At 39.7% G+C, this 21,402-nt stretch overlaps 2 protein-coding genes across 2 annotated transcripts; one reads left to right on the top strand and one right to left on the bottom strand.

Moving 5' to 3' along the window:
• Positions 1–347: 347 nt before the first annotated feature.
• Positions 348–20,164, bottom strand: LOC136268807 (uncharacterized). The gene is made up of 17 exons (XM_066064274.1): positions 19,826–20,164; positions 19,609–19,774; positions 19,425–19,560; positions 19,233–19,375; positions 19,121–19,187; positions 17,507–18,866; positions 17,115–17,252; positions 7,447–7,517; positions 7,137–7,228; positions 7,010–7,082; positions 3,468–3,553; positions 2,831–2,890; positions 2,007–2,488; positions 1,239–1,321; positions 1,142–1,189; positions 1,034–1,097; positions 348–808 (listed from the first exon to the last, which is right to left on the bottom strand). The coding sequence occupies exons 1-17, from the start codon at positions 19,992–19,994 to the stop codon at positions 441–443; spliced, it is 3,606 nt and encodes a 1,201-aa protein (XP_065920346.1). The 5' UTR covers positions 19,995–20,164; the 3' UTR covers positions 348–440.
• Positions 20,079–20,840, top strand: LOC136236876 (uncharacterized). The gene has a single exon (XM_066027107.1). It carries the CDS (start codon positions 20,079–20,081, stop codon positions 20,838–20,840), a length of 762 nt encoding a protein of 253 aa, XP_065883179.1.
• Positions 20,841–21,402: the final 562 nt, after the last annotated feature.

Genomic DNA, 21,402 nt, shown 5'->3' on the forward strand with positions numbered 1-21,402 from the left:
TACAAGCACTGAATGAGTTACTTGGGGCACTTAATTTAGCTTCTTATTAGTGGTATCTAGTAAACTGTAGCTAATGGACTTTTGCTCCTGAAAATTTGGACTTGTATACTAAAATTGTGGACCTTTTTGGTTAAATTATGAACGGTTCTTCAGAACCCCCCGTGGCTACGGGCCTGTAGAATTTTCAGTTTGGATTTAAATTAACCAACATATATAATATTCTATAAGCATTACCAGCAGTAGTTACCAAGTACCAACATGGTACAACTGTACTAGAGGTTCAAGATGTAAAGGAAGATAAGAGCTTGCTCTATAACAAATGTATTAACCTGAACTGGTTGTGATAATTACATGATTTCATTTTTCATTAAATACGATAATTACAAATCAATGGGGGCGATTAAGTGATGATGTCATATAGGGATCACATGATCAGATTGTTATGGTCCAGGACCTGCAGTCACTCGTGTCATCAAAGTGTTGTGGGGCTGTCCCTGCTGTGGGTGGGGCTGTAAGTGAGGCTGTCCTTGCTGCAGGAGGTGGGTGGGGCTGTGAACAGTAACTGGTGATGTAATGTGATTCACTGACTGGCCAACTGCTTGGTGATGGTGGGAGGGGTTCGGTGCTGCAACAAGATTGGTGCTAAAATGAGCAGCCAATGGGTGTGTCTGCTGTTGCAGATAGCCAGTGTGCAGTGGGTAGGTCTGCTGGGAAGTGTTGTATGGAGCAACATATGAAGGTTGAGGTTGATGCATTATATTGGCCGGCAGCTGATAGTACTGTTGGGAGGCCACGGCTGAAGGAAAACCTGTTAACAAAATATTAGCAATCTATCACTACAACCAAGATGCTACAACGCATAGAGGGTCAGCTTCAAAGGGAATGTTCTTGCAAATGGCCATGTGTTTTGTAAGAAAAATCATACCCAATTAATATATGGCGATAACTCCTTGGCACTGTCAAAACAGGACATCTATTTTGAAAAAAACTATCCCCTTGTAAATAGATCACCACCATATCACTTACAACTCACCATTATCCATCTTGCTAATATACTGTTGTATGGATAGGATGGCTCCAGATGGAACACCAGCTTCCTACAAATGGTGGTAGTTTAGCTACAAAAATTTTTCTAACTTACTTTCATGGCTTCCTTCAGCCCAGTAGGATCACAACTAAGCAGATGATCCTGAGCAGCACATAAAGATCACATGATCCAGTTATGATGCAATCATTACCTGAATGATGGAAGCTTTGAAGTTCTCCAGAAGATGAGATAACCCGAGGGTGTTCAGCATCATGGATACCTTCTCATATGGGTCTAGAGAGGAATAGAATTAGTTTGAATGAATGGAGTGTGAGCATGAACTCTTAACTAATAGCAGAAGTACATCAAAATGCTATGGACAAGGAAGCATACAACTCCATACACTACTAACATTACAGGCAGGATTCAAACATGTCATCTTTTGTTAGCAATGTATATATATATATATATCATTAGTTACATCATTCTGCTGTTCCTTCTACTCAACAATGCTCCTATCGAAGCAGCTTCACTGCTTTCACACAAAACAATTGAGTAGTAGCCCATTCTGTGTATCCCTGTTGTGCTAGTCCACCGGAGTAATTTTGTGTCATAGCAAATGTGGAAAGGCTGTTCTGCACTGCCTGTGCTACCATTCTTCTGTTGTTTGTTTCCATAGCTTCACTTCATTGTGCCGGTAAAGTGACGTACTCAAGCATGCACCTCCATATAATGTAGTTACTTTCTATAGCACATGGCAGCTATGTTTGAATTTTGCTATTTACAGAGTTACATGTTCCCCTGTCCATAGGATCCATTCAATGTGCTCCCACTAATTGTCAGAGGCATACATCCACAATTTATTCAACATCAATCAACAGTTCTTTATCACTAGTTCACTAGTACTGGTAATAATTTGATTGACTATAAACTGTACAACATGTACAGAAAATCTCACTTTACACACTCAAAGTCTTACCATTGTTTGTGGGTGGAGTGTATCGGTCTACTGGTGTTCCTAATATATTAGTGCACAATACAGCTGGTGATGATGTCACAGTGGGATTACATGATCCATTAGGTGACAGCTCACTAGGACGTTGTAATGACGGAGGTGGATGAACTAATGTAGTGTTGATTAATGTTTGACTTGTTTGATTTAACTCTTGACTTGGTTTGATCAGAGTTTGATTTGGTTGATTTGATGATGTATTGTCAGGTTTTAATGATGCCTTAATTTCTTCAATCGATGGCTGATCTTTGTTGACTGGTGATTGATCTCCAACTAAATGTTTACTAACTATAGCTGCAGCTTGGTCTGACTCGTTAGGCTTGACTGGCTCATCAACAGACAATGATGAGAAGGTAGTGACAACTTCCACTTCATCATCAGAACAAGATGGTATCTGCCATTTGGTGACGAGCACTACATAGAAGTCCAGCAATGTTTCACGAGCCTTCCTGTTGATAAATATGTTAGTGATGACTCTAATACACATTGTGACTCTTATAACAAGTGGAAACTCACACAATATTTACAGATTGCTAATGTAAGATTGCTAAATGAGCAGCAGGATGTCAATTCAATTACAAGAATACTTGATTATGGGCATAATACACTCTAATAGAACATACACTATACAAACAATCAACACAGCCAGTACTGGGGAGTCCCAGAAAGCACACTCTACACAGCATGTAAATGATAACATTGTATGAAACTACTGTGGGTTTGTCTACATCTAGAGAAGTGGTGTCACTCTACATGGAGTGTCCCATGAGGACAACAGCTAGCAGACTTACACAGGAATCTCAGACAGTATCAGTGACTTCACCACATCATTACACTTGTTCAGTAGAGATCTGGAACATACAAAAACTGTTAATCACTATACAGTAAAATTGCTTCTTATGACCACCTCATTATAGTGCAAGTACTAAGGTGTGCTTCATGACCATATTCTGGAGCTAGGATTGGGCAGTATTTAATAAATCGCAATGTACATGTATTTAGCCTTCACAGTATTATTGGATAGACAATATTTATTACATTTTTTATTGCATTTCACACACTTATTTGTGTCTACTCTGGGCCTCATATTCGATACAGTCTGTGTATACTGTTGCTAGTAGGTTAACTTGTTAACAAAAAACTTTGTTTGTTCAGTGAAAACAAGCACTCATGTTGACATTACAGACTTTCCAATCCAAACTCTATAGTTGTGTTTCAATTTTCAAATGCAATATTGCATTAAATAGCTCAAGCAATGATCGCATGTCACAAATGAAATATCACCCAGCCCTACCTCGAGCTCATTAAAGTGATGACCATGTCAAGTAGGTCCCAAAAATAGCCGCAAGGTTTACTTTCATGACCTCATTAAGACATACAGTAAACATTATTGGATTAACCAGCACAGCACAGTGATAAGACACATACCGATTATTGGTAACCAGGTGAGGAGCAATCTCATCAAACAGGATAGTAACACAGTTAGCACATCCACTACATCCCAACTCAGAACTCTGTGGAATAAGACAATACAACATTACGTACACATATATATCCTAAAGAAGAGCCTTTAGCACACAATAGACATGAAGTGTTTTTTTTTTTTAAATCTCTGAAGCAACGTGAAAGATTGACTCAAGACCTGGCCATGCACGGACTCCAACACCAAAATTTGAATTTTTATTGTAATGATTTATTATATTTGTCACATGTTACTGTAAAATGTGCTGATAGCAGAATCCTGAGTGGAGGAGATAGAAAGATGTAACAACCGACCAGCCGATGAATGATGTTAGTTTAACCCTTAAACCCGCATAATCCAGAAAGTGTCAGACCTTCAGTGCTGGTCACTGTAAAGTGCTAATAATAATAATAATAATTAAACTGGATTTAAACTTAATAAATACGCGTGCTTAACACAAAGCACTGTAACTTTCGAAGCATCCATCCTATGGCTATGCAATTTATGTCATTCTACTTGTGATGTAGCAAGGGTTAAAATGATACCTAGGGTTTTACCCTAACCCTAAATGGTGAGGCCAAAACTAGCCGTGAAAATAACTTTTTGGTAAGGAAACACGCAAACCCATTACATACCTTTATAAAATGGTCGATAACTCGATGGTAGTTGATCCTATCACCTTGCAACAACTTCCATTCAATTTGTTGTGAAATTGTGCATCAGGCCATATATGACTCATGTGAGTAAACCCACAATCGAAATTAAAAACGTGGCAAGAATTTAGAAACACGGAGACGCAACTTGTCGCTGTTCACCGCTTCATAACAAGTAAGCCACTGTAGTTACAGTGTTCATTTAACCTTCTCCAAGTAGCCCAGTAAACACACTTTTAATCTATGTGTATTTGTAGGCCGTAAGAGTTAAGTTACCCCACCTAGTGTCACCATGCGTGCCCATATTGTGTAAACACGCATTTCTGAAAAGTTATCTGCGGGTTTAAGGGTCAAGGCAAAAATAAAACACTAAACAAAGAAAAAAACAAGTTGATGTTGTGCTACTTCTAAAAACCAGGCGCCATGCAGCTAGCTAACTCATCTGGAATAACTATAGACAGTATATACTACTATGAATTAACCAACTATGTATTACTACTTTACAATAGGGTAGTTTGGGTTGTGCAATAATATAATTAGCTATTTCTCGTATTTCGTAATTCATGAAATATTCGTAATTCGTTCAATTACGTTGCTATGCACTGCTAAGGAAGCGTTTGTTAAATAAACCGCTTTTACCAACATATTACGCACAAAACTATCTTCTAAACTGTTTTATAGTGTGACTAACGTGTTTTTCCCACAAATTCTCTCGACAAAGCCTCAAAGCTGCTCTTCATTTTCGTTTGCGTAAGTAAGGGATACGCCCCCTTTCAACTCGAAGCAATAGGCTATTCCTGGCAGTGTAGGCTTGCACCGTTGTTTTTCAGTTGCTAAATGACTGAAAACCTCAAGGGGAAGGTAGTCTGAGGAAAGTCACCACACCCGTATTTCAGTCCGCCAAAAAGAAACCACCTCAGAGCAAAGTTCACATGTGCAGAAGTTTAATACAGACTTCATTTCACTTTTACTTCTTACACAAAAGCTGCTTTTACCGTTATTAAACAATTTTGCTCACGTGGGTGCGTACGGACAAACATAGGTAGATAGGTAGATAGATAGGTACACACACTTTTACGAAAACAATTTCAGTAAACCAGCCAGCCAGTGTGAAGGCAGTGATAGTGGATCACACAAAACAGTTTCATTGCTTCTAACGAGCCAATATAAAGCAAGGGCTTTAGAAGACTGTGCAGTAGTGGCCAACTGCAACCAATGGTAGGGAATGGTGTTCTTGTAGATGGCAACATGTTGATGGCAGATGTCAGTAAAAGACATCATCAACTGTGCAGCCTGCAATGGGAGTATTTCTAATTAGAGCCTAGTTATGTGGCTGATCACTGAATGTATAATTGTGTAAGTAAGAGAAGCATAATTAGCAAACAACTTTAACCAAAGTGTTGTGGTCTGGCAGCTCTTAACAATTGGGGGAGCACTCGCCAGTTCATCCAGTAGAGAACAAGTATAAATCAACACAGACTGTCCATCGTTATAGTGCTAACCAAATTTGATGCAGCTGAGAAGGATGATTATTCCAAGTGAATACTACAGCATGGATGATGGATTATAAACACCACTTTACACAATGATGGCTGCTTGTTATACTACCATAGATAAGTCACCTTTCTTCCACCTTACTGCCACCAGGGAACAACTCATTACAGTTCAAGTATAACATTGTTTAAAAAGATGTGGGATGATTGAAAATGGTAAAGATCAAAAGATGGATAAACGATGCTTCATGGAAACCTGGATAAAACAATGGGTATGATCTTCATCACCCAACTTTCAAGAAGCCAACATCTGAATACAAAGACCTGATATTTAATTTGATGAGTATTAATGTTTCACAGCACTTCCTATATATATGAAATCAAGTTTTTGAATCGTTAAAGCAATCAAAGAACAGATTCACTCAAGACCTGGTGATGAACTCATGAATTTTGATAATATACTTACGCAAATATTATTTTGACATTCAGTATTGTTTTTTGACACATTGTACCTTTGTGTACTAATATAAAGTTAATTGGACACCAAATTGCTTCACAGAAGAGTCTATGTGATGTTTTACCTTCAGCCAAAGAGAAAGGTTAAAGCGATGACCTATTTGGGGGCTGCCCAAATACATTTGCCAATATTGGCAAAATTTAAGTATGCCAAAAATTGGCAATGAAGTATATTTGCCACAAATTAGGCATGTCAAAATCAGCAGCAGAACAGATTTACTATTACTGGCTAAAAGTGGGCACTGTGCAACCAACAAAGCAATTAAACAGCAACCTCCTGGGTTCAAAGAACTAAGGTTACTAGTGATGGCAAGGAAGATTGCAACATATGGTTGGTAGACAACTGCGAGGGTAGCTTCGTTGGGTTTCCTGCGCTTTAGTTGGGACACCTGTACAGCTCTTAATTAATAACTCTATTTTCAATTTTATGGAACAAGATATTACAGGACATCTACTTTAGTTACTACAAAATAAACTGCCATGAATAGAATCCTGAATGGAGGAGATAGCAACAACTACCCAGTTGAAAGATGATGCTAGCCAGCTGCTGAGGCAAAAAAACAACAAACAAAAAAATTAAAAATTTGGAGTCAGTAGGTTAATGCCAAGGTATAGTCTGATCATGAGCCAAACCTAAAGACTCTGTACATGTTAACCAACACTAGAGGCTATTAAAATATCACCATCAAGCCATGAAAGGTTGTAGAATTCTGACCACAAACTAAAGGGTATCTTGTGATCTGGAGTTGACTGGAATTTGAGTTGAAAAGGTCTTGGTGGCAAGCAACACTCTCATTCTCAGGATGAGCAAGACACGCACACAATTTGTATGACTATAGCACATACATTAATATCCAGTGCATATTTCATCCAATAGGACAGTAGTTCTTCTATAGCAGCATCCACCACCAGCTGTAAGCTACAGTAACAGCCACAGATGAAGTGTATCATGAGACATCATGTGATTACTGACCCTCTGTTAGCTCCAGTAGAGTGTACATCATTGTACACAGCAGTTAACATGTTACAATATGATCGACACTGTGTATTGGTGGCTGTTAATTCCTGCAATGGGAACATCACATACACACACACACTGCACACACACACACACACACACTGCACACACACACACACTGCACACACACACACACACACACACTGCACACACACACACACACACACACACACTGCACACACACACACACTGCACACACACACACACTGCACACTGCACACACACACACACACACACACACACACACACACACACACACACACACCTTGAGCACTTGTTCACTGCTGTCTTGTAGCACACGAGAAAATAGTGATGTCATCTCATTAGTACATGTTTCTATAGTGAACAATACAACAATTTTATATACTACATTAGAACACAGCTATAACCCATAACTCTGTATTATACTTGCCTCATATAACATTCTGGCCTAGTTCGTATTACTATGGTCTAAATTAAATACATACCGAATTGGGCCGAACCAAACTGTATTTATTCTGTCACGTCGGCAAAAGTCAGCCAGTTTAGTTTGCCTAACAGACTACACAGATAAAAGCTTAAGTTTTACACTTCCATGTAGGGAGGAATTTATAGTCACTGGACTGGCATCCCACTCAGATGCTTTTCATTATATCACACACCCTCCCACAGGTATTCAGTGGACTGGCAAGTACAGTGCTCCCTCAATTATCTGATCCCCTTGGGATCAAGACATGTTCCGACAATCAAAAATATAACACAATTCCTGTTCAAATACTCTAATAGAACATACATCTTACACAAATCACTCTAACAGAGCAGTCATTTCTACTGTTTGGATAACCAAGGAAGCTAGCAAGAGCTGGCAGATCCAAATGAACATTACACCAACACTAGTCCACACAGTCACATCAAACTTATTCAAAAAGTCACAATCTTCAAAAGGATCAACAAGTACAATCATGGCAGTTCGAAACATTTCTTCTTAGTATAGCAGCACAACGTATAAAATTGTGCACTTTTTCATAAAAGCATGAAACTTTCCACTAAAGTAGTACTCCCCATGACATAAATTTTTTGATATAGAGCCATCACAGATTTGACCTTTGGTGACTTTTATGGCCATTTTTGCCCAGAAATTTGATCATTTAATTTGATCAATTTGCCTTTATCCCCCGGAGGCATTACTTAACTTGCTAAAACATGGTGCCAATATAAAGATCTTTTTGAACGAAACTTTATTTGAAGTTAATAGTAAAGTTCTGCGGTATACCGGTATATTTATTTGATTTCGATATCAGTTGCACACCGGTAGTGTTTACTAGAATATCGAAATATCGTGCATGCGTTTAATAATATCACGTGAGTTATTGTCAGCAGTTTTTATTGAACAAACATGGCCGACTCGTCGTGTACAATCGTGCCAAAGAAGAAAGTTGTGTCACCCGTTTGGGATTATTTCGGCCTCTGTGCAGATAGCGAAGGGAAGATTATTGACGATGGTGTGGCGGTGTGCCGCCAGTGTAACGGCAACGTGCAAGCAAGTGGAGGAAATACATCAAATTTGCTTTCACACTTAAGGACTCACCACCCGTCGAAGTACACTCTAGTGTTACAAGCCCAAAGGGAGAAAGCGAAAGAATCGTCCACTGCATCTTCGTCATCTACCAATGCCAGCCAAGCTACGCTCCCTGAGTTATTTACCAAAACACAAAAGTATGAAAGGACTACAAGGCGATGGCGAGAAATAACAGATTCAATAACTTACTGCATCAGTAAGGACATGCTTCCGATTTATACAGTCGAGAAAGAAGGGTTTCGTCGTCTCACTTATACCCTGGATTCAAAGTATGAAATACCTTCAGCTAAATATTTTTCCAGTGTAGCAATTCCAGCACTGTACGAAAAAAACAAGGGAAACAGTAGCTGTGGAAGTTCAAAGTGCCTATTACTTTTCTTCCACCACAGATATGTGGTCCAGCTCAACGATGGAACCATATTTGAGCTATACCGTGCATTTCATAACGAATGATTGGACGCTACAGAGTCGATGCCTTCAAACACTGTTTGTTCCTAAAGACCACAATGCTGATAATCTCAGTGAAGTCCTAACAGAAACACTAGCTCAGTGGAAGTTAGAAGTACGCCGACAAGTTTGTATAACAACAGACAATGGCAGCAATATACTATGTGCCATAACTGTAAGGCTTATGTGGACACAATTATCGTGCTTTGGCCACAACCTACACCTGGCTGTTGTTAATTCTATAAAAGATGAGTCCAGAGTTCAATGTTGCTTGGGACTATGTAGAAAGCTAGTGTCTGCATTTTCCCACAGTTGGAAAAAAAAGCGAGACTTGACAAAAGCCCAAAATGATCTTGGTGTGCCCCAGCATTCTTTGGTAACAGACTGTCCTACTCGTTGGGGAAGTTTGATCAAAATGATTGACCGTATTCTTGAGCAAGAAGCTTGCATTCGACAAGTTTTAGTAGTTGATCTTAAGAATGCTCACCTTATTCCAACTTGGCAGGATCTAGAAGTATTGGAGTCGATGAAGGCTGCACTAGGGCAATTAGATGATTTCACAGACATGTTGTCAGGTGAACAAAAAGTTACAGTGTCTTCGATCAAACCTGTATTACATGTTTTGAAATCAAAAGTGCTTAAAGTCTGTGAAGGTGATGCTAATTTAACCAACTCACTTAAACAAAGGGTTTTGGATTACCTACTGAACAAGTACGATGATAATGATGTTGACGAGCTGTTGAATGTCTGCACTTACCTTGATCCAAGATTCAAGGGAGTGTACATTGAAAATGAAGTTGATCTTGCTTAGTAAAGGATCGTTTGGCTAGAGAAGGCACAGAAATGATTGAAGATCAAGAGGGGGTTTCTGAACCAACTTCTAGTTCCCAGTCATCATCTGCGGTATCTGACCCTAGTATAAAGAAACGTAAACTCTCAAGTTGGCTCAAGGAGACAGTTGAACTACTATCATCATCCAGTACTCCTCAAACTCCAAATCAGAAAATAAAAAAGGAAATCGAAGATTATCTAAAGTTACCAATGTTAGATGCTGAAATGGATCCTCTGCAATGGTGGAAGGTTCACATGGTAGTACTTCCCACCATGGCTAAACTGGCACAGAAGTACCTCAGTGTGTGTGCTAGTAGCTCACCTTCAGAGAGAATCTTTAATTGTTCCGGCAACATAGTTTCTAAAAAGCGAACCCTTTTGAAACCAGAGAAGGTAAACATGTTGGTTTTTTTGAACAGAAACCTTCACTAGATGTTGACTATACCTACCTATCATCTACATGAACTACTATAAGAACTCATCACAACTTTTTTACAACTGTCATTTACTTACAACCTTTACAACTGTCATTAAATTATACTATAATTTTTACAACTTTTATATCACTAATCACTATACAGTGTTACTTGTGATACCATGCAGGCCTGTGGGTGTGCAGATTACAGGCATATCATGTATGTGTGTAGAAATTATACAGTTTATGTGATATACTGGTATATCATGATACATTAGTACTATCGAAACCGGGTATAATTTTTCCAATACCGCCGAACTTTAGTTAATAGGTGATTTTATTCCAAAGTTATGATCATTTATATTACCCATGAATTTTGAGATAATTTACCTCCCCGTGGGTAATTTACACCCCAAGGGCAGGTAAACTCAGAGAATTTCGGAGATAATAAAAACAATTATAACTTCAAAACAGAATTACCTATTAACTTCAAACAAAAACCAAGTTGCTTCGTTCAACAATACCTTTACTTTGCTACCATGTTTTAGCAGGCCAAGTAATGCCTCAGACAGAAACAATTAAATTTCTGGACAAAAATAGTATAAATGTCAAATCTGTGATGGCACTATATCAAAAAGTACATGTCATGAGGAATACTATTTATGTGGAGTTTCATGCTTTTATGAAAAAGTGTACGATTTGGCTAATTTTGGGGGCTACGCCACTATACTATCTTGACTCTATTGGGATAAGCTAGCCTTAATATCAGTCAAACCAGACACAACATCCTCCTTACTTGGCATCAAATCATCTTTACTACTACCAAGAGTTCATAATACATATACTGAGGAGAGTGTCCTACTCTCATATACCCCTGTAGAAGGGCACATCGTGAAGTTATGATGTGGCACCTCTGAGTTTGCCTGTATAGTTAATGATGTCATTAATTGAACATGGTATTGATTGAATGCGTGCCTAACAATGTCGCTAGCAACCAAATTAATTCCAGCTCTAAGCGTTTCTCACTGAACTACAATCGTTCCTTCATGGGTTAAGACCGCTTTGTAGGCATTTCTTGCTAGGCCATTCGCAAATACGGCTATCCTGAGTGCCGCAAGTGTGAAACGGTGATAACGATTCTTGCACTTTTATGGATGCACATACATCACAAACCACAGCATCTTGTCGTTATGTCATAACTTCACGATATGCCCTTCTACAGGGGTATATGAGAGTAGGACACTCTCCTCAGTATATATAATATTATGAACTAGTCTAGTCGAAATTTTGTGAACCTAGTAATCTCAAGAACTATGAAGTTTTTTTTCTGATTTATGTTCCAAGGTGGTTCTAGAACAGATTCAGCTTGGTTGCCCAAGTGGCAACTTTGGGCAACTCTAGAAAATTGGCGAAAATTTATATGCAGGAAGTCATAAATTTACATATGAGCTAGTGTTCATAACTCTTCGGGATTTTATACAATCAAAGTAATTTTGGCACCATTGAATTCAGCACATTTTTCTGCACAAGATGATACTAATTTGAGGTCAAAAAACAAATTACGTAATTGGTTGCCATGGTAACGGACGTTCTATATTAATTTTTAAAAGGGAGCAGAAGAGTAGCTACCACTCGTTTTCAGACTTAAGTTTTGGTTGTATGATAATCTACAAGGTTTGATATTGGATCAGGAGTAGAGTAAGTGTAGATTTGATGCATTTGGCTGGTTTTCTAATTAATGCAGTACGTTTTTCTGTTTCATTTTTGTAAACTTTACTTTCAACTTTAAAAAAATTGTTTTTTAGGTGTTTGACATCCTGCAATACATATTTCTGCAACAATTTTCACATTTCTTTTGCTTCCGATGGCTACATTGGGTGATCAAAAGTGCTTTCTTCCAATCTGTAGTAAGTCTGGGCAATTTAGCACTTTCAAACAAAAAGCAGTGAAGAAGCTGATAGAGTGTGCAGTGGAGCGTGGTGACCAGGAGCTTCATAACAAATTGCAGAGCATTCTAAATTCTCATGGAGAACAAGCATCAGTTGAACTCCATAAGAACTGTTATTGTTCGTATACATCAAAGGATCATATAAAGAAACTTGTGTCAAGGAAGAGGAAGGCTTCGGAAGCTGACATCACAGAGGCTCCAACAGCTAGGGTTAGAAGATCACAAGTAGGTGATTTTCAGTTCAAAAATCACTGTTTATTTTGTGCTAAAGTGTGTGAACCTATAAACCCTAAGCATCCTGATAGGTGGGAGAAAGATAAAGCTTGAGCACCTTTTTACATATGAGCTATGTTCAGTTCCTTCATCACTTCTAGATGAACACAGTTGTCTCCGCAAAGCCAACAAGTCTGCTCTAGTTAAACGTCTTGGAGTGCTTGATGTCTTACCAGTAACTCCTGAAACTGTTGTAGTGGATGTTTCGCAGCTATTTTATCACACTGTGTGGCCACATGGTGGTAATCTGTCTAATTTGATTGCTTGCATTCAAAGTAAGATTAGTCGTTATCCAGATGCTACTGAGAAAATCATTGTATTTGACAAATACAATGACACTTCTGCCAAAGATCATGAGAGAATGCGGCGTGCTGGGGAGGTGGTAGTTGACTACGAGCTCTCCATCACTAGTCCCCTTCCCAAAAGAGATGCAATTCTCAAAAGCAAGAACAACAAGCGACGGTTGGCAAGTGTGTTGTGCACCTTCAGCATGGATAACAATGTGACAATGGAAACTAGGGATGATGGTGCCTTTAGTCATGATGAAGCTGATGTCACAATGGTTTCGTATGTCATACAGGCTGCTAGCCATGGCAAGAGTGTGATTCGTGTTCTTAGTGATGACACTGATGTCTTTGTTTTATTGGTCTATTGGGTGCATCGAGCTGGACTGCAATGTAAGGTACAGATGGAAAGATGGGATGGGACAGTGCTGGACATTAATGCTACTTGTGCTGACTTGGGCGAAAAATGCTTTCAGCTCCTTGGTATGCATGCCCTAAGTGGATGTGACACAGTATCGTACCCATATGGCAAGGGTAAAATCAGTGCACTTAACACCCTGCTTACTGGAAACTTCCCAGGTTTAGCCCATGAACTTGGTGAGGTAGACGCCACCCACACTGATTTGATGGAAGCGGCTCAACAATTTTTCTGTGCTCTTTATCGTCAGCCTAGCGGGACCTCAATGGAAAATGCTCGTTTCAAACTATTTACTAAGAAGAAGAAAGCCACAAAAATCATGGCTTTACCTCCAACATCTGCCAACCTCTTGCTGCATGTTTTGCGGGCACATCTACAGGTAATGCTATGGAAAGCAGCAGACCAGCAGGCACCACCTGACCAGTCATCAGACATTACCCACTTTGGATGGATTATCCAAAATGATATTCCGATTCCTGCAATTGCTCCAGGTGCTCCAGCTCCACCTGAACTAATTGACTTAATAAAGTGTAGCTGCAAGGCACAAGGCAAGCGATGCAGTTCTGAAGCTTGCAGCTGTCACAAAAAGCATGTACCATGCACTTCCTATTGCAATTGCTCTGGTGGAGAAGACTGCTGTAATCCACACTCTGTGAGACCTGGAACAAGCAGTGAAGAAGATGAAAATGAGGCAGATGATGACTATTTTGAAAGTGACACTGCGATCGAAGATGAAGAGGAAGGAGAGTCTGGTGATGTTCATGATGAAAACTGCATAATTGCTGAAGAGGATTTTGAATTAGACATGCTCTAGCTACTTAGCTTTGTTTTATAGTATAGTAATCTCAACCAATCATTCTAAATTTTTGTATATAATGCTATGGTGGAAAAAATGACATGAGAAAATATCTACAAAAACCATAGCTAACCGTATGCTAAAAGCATCGTGCATTAATTTTTGTAGTGAATTGTTTCTGCGGTGGCCATTTTAAATTTTCACTATGTTCTACACCTCAGATTCAAAAGTTAACACCAGAAATGAATTCTGCACCCCCAATAACCCTATATTAGACATATTACACAAAAAAAGTTTTTCTGTTGGAGCCGGTCATAGTCATATAGGCCATTTTAAATTTTCACAATTTTCCAGAGTTGCCCAAAGTTGCCACTTGGGCAACCAAGCTGAATTTGTTCTAGAACCACCTGGGAACACAAATCTGTAAAAAAACTTCATAGTACTTGAGATTACTAGGTTAATGTATTGAGTCTATGAGACCACCGACTGGACTAAACTCTTGTTACTACATGGTATCCAAGAAGCTTTCCTGAACAGAAGAGTAGGTGCACTTTGCTGATTTACCTATGGAAGAACACAGCCTTCACAATTTTATGCCAGAAGGTAGATAATAGCCCTGGTACTACTCCAGATAGCTACGTAGACAACTGCAAAAAAAAATGATATCAGACTTCATGACACGGTCACAATACTTTGCAATTCACACAACAGTGCTAGGCACAGACCAGCCAAAATACTTTCCAGGACTCATGGCAAGTCAGTTTGACATGGCCAAATATGCCAGAAATTTAAAAGGCTCTCCTGGGTCACGTACAACATGAACTTCAGACAAGAGCCAGCCTGTAGGCCAACCTTCTAACAGGAGAACATCAAGACTCTTTGGGAGTCCAAAATTTACTCTCAGTGTTTCCCACCTCATAAGTATACAGTATCATAAGACCCCCCCTGAGGGATGATGCAGGACATGTCACTCATTCCAATAACCTGGTGTCCTACACAATAAGTTCCTCAAAAGGAGTGTGAACCAGAAGAGGTCACAGCCATGGAAATCTGCAAGCACAAAAGGTGGTTATCCTGTATGTCAACATCACAATGTCTGCCTTTACAGCAGAGAAAAACACCTGTCCTCTAGGTGACCACACCAAGATACAAGCCCAGATGTGGGCAACAAATCCTAAGCAGACTAGTCATAAGCAAATAACTTGAAGGCATTTATCATACATGCTCATGATTTAACACTTTAACCAAGCTGGAGTTCATAAGCGCCACAAGGCACAAAGAGACAAAGTTTCCACGTAGGATTCAATTCGCTCCAAGCAACAATATCCAACCACTCAGATGTTGTGTCAGCATAAATTCAAGATGAACATGCATTAAACCAACTGGGTCACATAGGGAACTCACAAACCAGTTGAATATCAACTGGGGACTATCCCTAAAAGAGCAAAACAAGCTTTTATTTAGTGTGAACTATGGTATACTGAAGAAGGATTGCACCTTCCATTACATGTCAGTGAATGTCGTGACGCTGTAACAAATATCAAACAACTTGGAACCAGTGTATGGCACCACACCAGACCAATATGAAATAATTTAACTGTGAAGTAACCAGATGACAGTATCAAAATTATGATGGTGATGGAGCTACAGCGGCACCATTAGCAAATTGATTAAGTGGATTAAGGAGCTTATGCTAGAGTTAGCTGTGCAAGAGACCAAAATGTCTACATTGAGCCACATACAAGGTAATAAAGGCTAGAATACCAACAATAGCAACTACAAATCCATCATGCATGCTGAGATTTTGCATGACAACGGATCAGGTGAGACAAAGTTGTGAGGGATGAGAGGTCTGGCCACCTATCAATAAAAAACAATCTATACACAATGCAATCATGTGATTCAACAGTCTTGTACTAACAATTTATGAAATAAGGGACTATTAGGCTAGCATTGGTATATACCATTAACTGTCAACCATGACAATATAACTCTGTGCAGTGGAGAAAATAACAGTTGGCCATCTGCAATTTGCTGATCAAATTAGCAAGATTGGCACCCATTTCCTTTTGGGTCTGACATTTCAGATCAGCAAAGGCAGTACATAGTTAACAAAATAAAGATAATAGGTGATAAAATAAGTCGAAGGATTATACACACAAGATTTTGTGAGGACAACTGTCTTATTGGCTGACTGACCAATAGACATGTAAGATCAACCAGTTGATTCATATATATACTCCTAACAGAGTTGGGCAAGTTACTTTTTAAAAGTAACTAGTTACATATTACATATTACTTGCAACTGAACTATTTAGTTACAGTTACATATTACCCATAAAATAAAGTAACTATAATAATATTACATATTATATTACTTTGTGTCCACAGCCTTAAGCCTGTCACGTGTGAAACTACCACCTTATCACGTAACATGATTGCATTGTTGGACAATGTGTAAATCTTGGTTATAAGTAAGAAGCTGGTGAATAAGCTTCATTCAGTAGGCTTCATTACTTTGTTGTGGCTAGGCGTTACTCAGTGGATTACTAACGAGATTAGTAACTTCGTTACATGTAATAATAATATTACATAATATTAGATTCGTTAAGGTAACCTGTTACATTTGTAAGTAAAGTAACTTGAGTTATATTACCTGTTTTTTATAGTGTATTTCATTATATTACTTAGCTACCACAAAAGTAATAATATTACGTAACGCATTATATTCCCAGCTGTACTCCCATTGTCAGGCTAACCACTTCATTAACATGTACCACCATAAAAACCAATGAATAAGTGTGAATTCTAGCCAACTTCACAGCAGTGTGATATGAATCAACTCATTACTGAGGTCATATTATGGTCCCACATGTCACTATATAAGACCTTATCACTGTGTATGTAATAAGGTTACCGGAACTTTCAAGCTTGGTGACAACATTGCTTTAAAACACACTTACTGTATATTGCTCCTAGAGCTAGTACAGCTTTATCACAATCCACTGGCTTGTCCACAGCATGACTGACCACTGTCCTGATCAACACCCAGGTGGCCCCCTTGCTGCTGGGAAACTGGTTGAGCTTGACAGCTGAGGAATCTGTAACACAATGATAATTTTCTGTGAAAAACAAACAAAAAGCATTGTACAAAACATTTTGTAAACAATACAAATCTAGGTCTTCTTGACAGCTTTTAATTGAGGACAAAATTCTCAACAACTATAATTGAGCATGCTAATGTGAATTTCATGGATGCATATAATAGGCTTGGTGCCCAGAGATTAAACCAGTTCTGTAAACAACAACAAATTTTCTGTCACTTGAAAATATAATACAGTACACACTTATGTACCACTGAGGATCTTCTGTAATTGACTAGTGAAGTTAGATACAGTGTCTTCTGATAACCCATCGAGGGCTCTCTTCACAGCTCGCTCAATCATCCACCTCTGCCACTCATACTCATTTTTCATCCCCTTCTCATCCAACTGAGACAAATCAGTAACACCTGCTGCTTGTGACGATGCTCCCTTTGTTGGACACTCACTGGTAAACATTGACTTCAGTTTTGGAGGCTGCCAGGGTTGTGACTGGTACTGTGGTTGTGGCTGCTGTTGCTGTGGTAACCGATGCAGTGTTGATGACTGTGGAGGACTATGCTGTACAAAGTGGTCAGGTGGAGAAGGTTGGTGTAACATTTGTTGTTGTGTGAATTGTTTTTGTGGAGATCGTCGTTGTGGATACTGTTGCTGGGGTGGTTGCTGTTGTGAGAATTGCTGTTGTGGAGAATGTTGCTGCAATAATGGTTGCTGTGGAAATTGTTGTCGTAGAAATGGTTGCTGTGGAGACTGTTGTCGTGGAAATGGTTGCTGTGGGAAAGGCTGCTGAAATGATTGCTGTGGAAAAGGCTGCTGAAATGATTGCTGTGTAAACTGCTGCTGTGGAGACTGTTGCTGAGGACGTGGTTGTGGTGGGAAAGGCAGTATAGGTGGGTTACCTCTACCCAATTGCATAGCCCCACCTCTGCCAGGCATTGATACAGAACTTGGATTAAAACCACGTCCACCGCTAGCACGATGTCCTGCCCTTTGTGACCCACGACGACCACCTTTCTTGCCTCTAGCACCACCAGACAAAGATATAGAGGGTAATGGAGTTGATAAAAACTGGTTAAACTTGGCGTGAAGGGCCTTGCGCTTTTGCATATCTTTCTCTATATCAGCTTTAACATATAACCCAGCAGCAGGTTTCGGTCTAGGAGGGGCTAACAGAGACTCGTCCCACACGTCATCATCAGAATCACTGCTACTAGTGTTGTAAGCACTTGTCCGGGATATGATATTAAAACTGTTCTTGTTTTCTACTAAACAAGATGGTCCCACAACTTGCTCTGAGTCTGCAGCTGCTCTCTCGTCCATAGTCTCAGCGACTGTGGTCACTACTGCACTAGGGCTCCTTGTCTCTTTATCTTCCTCTTTTTCTTCATCACTAGATGGGTCTTCTAAGATGACATCATCATCCTCACTGCTACAACTGTCATTGTCCTGTGCAGCTAGTGGTTTATCTTTTGTTACTTCATGTACAGCAGCAGCAACAGATTTGTCTTCAAAGGACATGTAATTTGTCCCACAGTTTGCTACCTTGTCATTAGTAAAGGCCACATGGTTTGGTGTTCCTTTATTGGAGTTTCCTTGATTGGAATCATCTTTATACTACAGTAAGTAATATCAGAATAGGATACTGAAATCTCACACACACACACACACACACACACACACACACACACACACACACACACACACACACACACACACACACACACACACACACACACACACACACACACACACACACACACACACACACACACACACACACACACACACACACACACACACACACACACACACACACACACACACACACACACACACACACACACACACACACACACACCATGCATTACCTCTGCAAGGCCTTCTTCTGCAAGCATCTTCCCCACAGATTTCACATCAGTAGGCACATCAGGATCACTGGGTTATGTGTGATGTAGTACAATCACTACTGTATCAACTGACCTTATGTACAGGTGGACATCTCCACACATTTGACCTTCGGTCATCTTCACCTTGTGGAATGCAAAATGTACTAGACTGTTTACATCTTGAACTAGTGACCTAAATCTGTCAACCGCTTCTTCACTCCACTGACCAGACTCAACCTATTGCAACCAGCAGTACTATAAAGGTGTGATTTTGGATATAAGTTACATGAGTAACATCAGCAAGGCAGCAACGAACAGCTCGGGACTGCTCCTGCATCAGTTGAGGCATCTCTTTGGGACATACTTGGTCCATGTTAATGACAGCTGTCTGGCCAGTATCAATACAAAACACTGTTAACTTCCTAACATGGAAGCATATAATTAGCCAATATATTAAGCACTATACCAACCCTTCATTAATGATGTCCATAACTTGAGCTCTTTCCCAGCAACCGTTGTCTAGCTTGACTGCAACAAAAGACCTCAGCTTGGGTACTTCTGTCAGCTGTCCTCTCTGTAAATTACACCATTCATTGAGGGTTGCTAGATAACCGTCAAAATCCCTCAAGACCTTGGCTGTAGGACAACACACTGTTAACTACATGACATTTCCGACACGATTCTCACCATCGCCTACACGAGCCCAAAACAAAGCAGGTGAATGTATGCACGTGACTCGTGCCAAGTACTTGAAACGCGCAGACTGAGGCGCTTTGTCGTGCAGAGCCATCTCGTTCAGCTGTTCCTCCTTGTTCCCTTCCACCACTGTCGACGAAGACTCGTAAGTCTCCGCCATTTGCACAGTCGCTTAATTCTGCAAGGAGCTCCACGTGGTAAAACTCCAATTAATGCATACTGTAAATTCGTAATTAGTGTTAGAATGCAGCGATGGAAAAGTTTGTTAAGTAAACGTTTTGAAACCTTAAATAGCAACAATCCTCAATTTGCGACTCAGTCAACTGTACTGGACAATGTAACCGATGTAACAAGCAACATTCTGCCACGTGCAGCCGTGGCGTTAATTATACGACTTTGCCCCAAGGGCGTGCCTCAGGTGTTGTTAACCAAACGTGCCTCATCACTTCGGAGCTATGCAGGTGATGTGTGTCTACCTGGTGGAAAATATGAACAGTCAGATCACAATTTAGTGAACACTGCATCGAGGGAAACCAAAGAGGAGGTGGGGGTTCCCCCAGACAGTCTGGACTTCATTAGCACCTTACCAATGCTTCCAGCTGGGATGGAGAGAGCAACTGCTGTCACCCCAGTAGTATTCTTACTAACTAAAGAGACTGAAATCATTGCAAATGCTTCAGAAGTTGATGCAGTCTTTTGGGTACCTCTTGGCGTATTCTTAAATGAAAACACCAAGAAGAAACCAAAGTCATTTACTTATGAAGGGAAAATCAAGTTTTCTACTGTTGCATTTGACTTCTTTGATGTAGAGACACAGAGAACATTTCTGATATGGGGCTTTACTGCTCGGCTATGTGTCGTGTGTGCTACAGTTGCACTTGATACAAGCCCTCATTTTCCATTTACTGCATTATCCATCACCTGGTCCCCATCAGATGGTAAAGTGTTCTTATCTGAAGTCATTTTGAGAACTAGTGATGTCAGTGCTTTGAAAAGTAAAATATAGTGTCAATTATTTGAATGTCAGTTTGTAACAATTTTATATGATAATTTCATTTCTGACATTTGATACTGATGGGTAATTCTGATAGTCCAGCGCCTAAGGGGAGACACGTAAAAAGTCCTCAGGAACACCCCTTTTTGCACCCTGACAAGAAAACTATTTGTTACTATTAAAAATCAATCATGTTTCTATCAAGTTAACTGCTGGGCCTAGTATCATAGTACAGGGCCGTAACCAGAGGGGGTTCGACTGGTTCGAACGAACCCTTACCTTTTTTTTTTTTTTATGTTTAAAGCTGGCATATAAGACATGGGCGCCCGAAAAGTAGAGAGGAGCTATATGTAAAGCACTGAAGCCTGCTCTGAGATGTTAACTAAGGCGGAGCTAAGCCCCACCTCTATACAGCTAAGATCTGGGTGGGGATGAAAATTGGCTAAAAATCGATATACTCTAATAGAACAGTCATTAAAATACTCTAATACAACAGTCACTCTCCAATCATTCATGATTAAAGCTTTCAAACAATTAAGACCAAGCTGAACCTCTTCTATAATGTGCTTATCTG

This window comes from Dysidea avara, chromosome 10 (assembly GCF_963678975.1).
Source record: "Dysidea avara chromosome 10, odDysAvar1.4, whole genome shotgun sequence".
Classification (NCBI taxonomy): Eukaryota; Metazoa; Porifera; class Demospongiae; order Dictyoceratida; family Dysideidae; genus Dysidea; species Dysidea avara.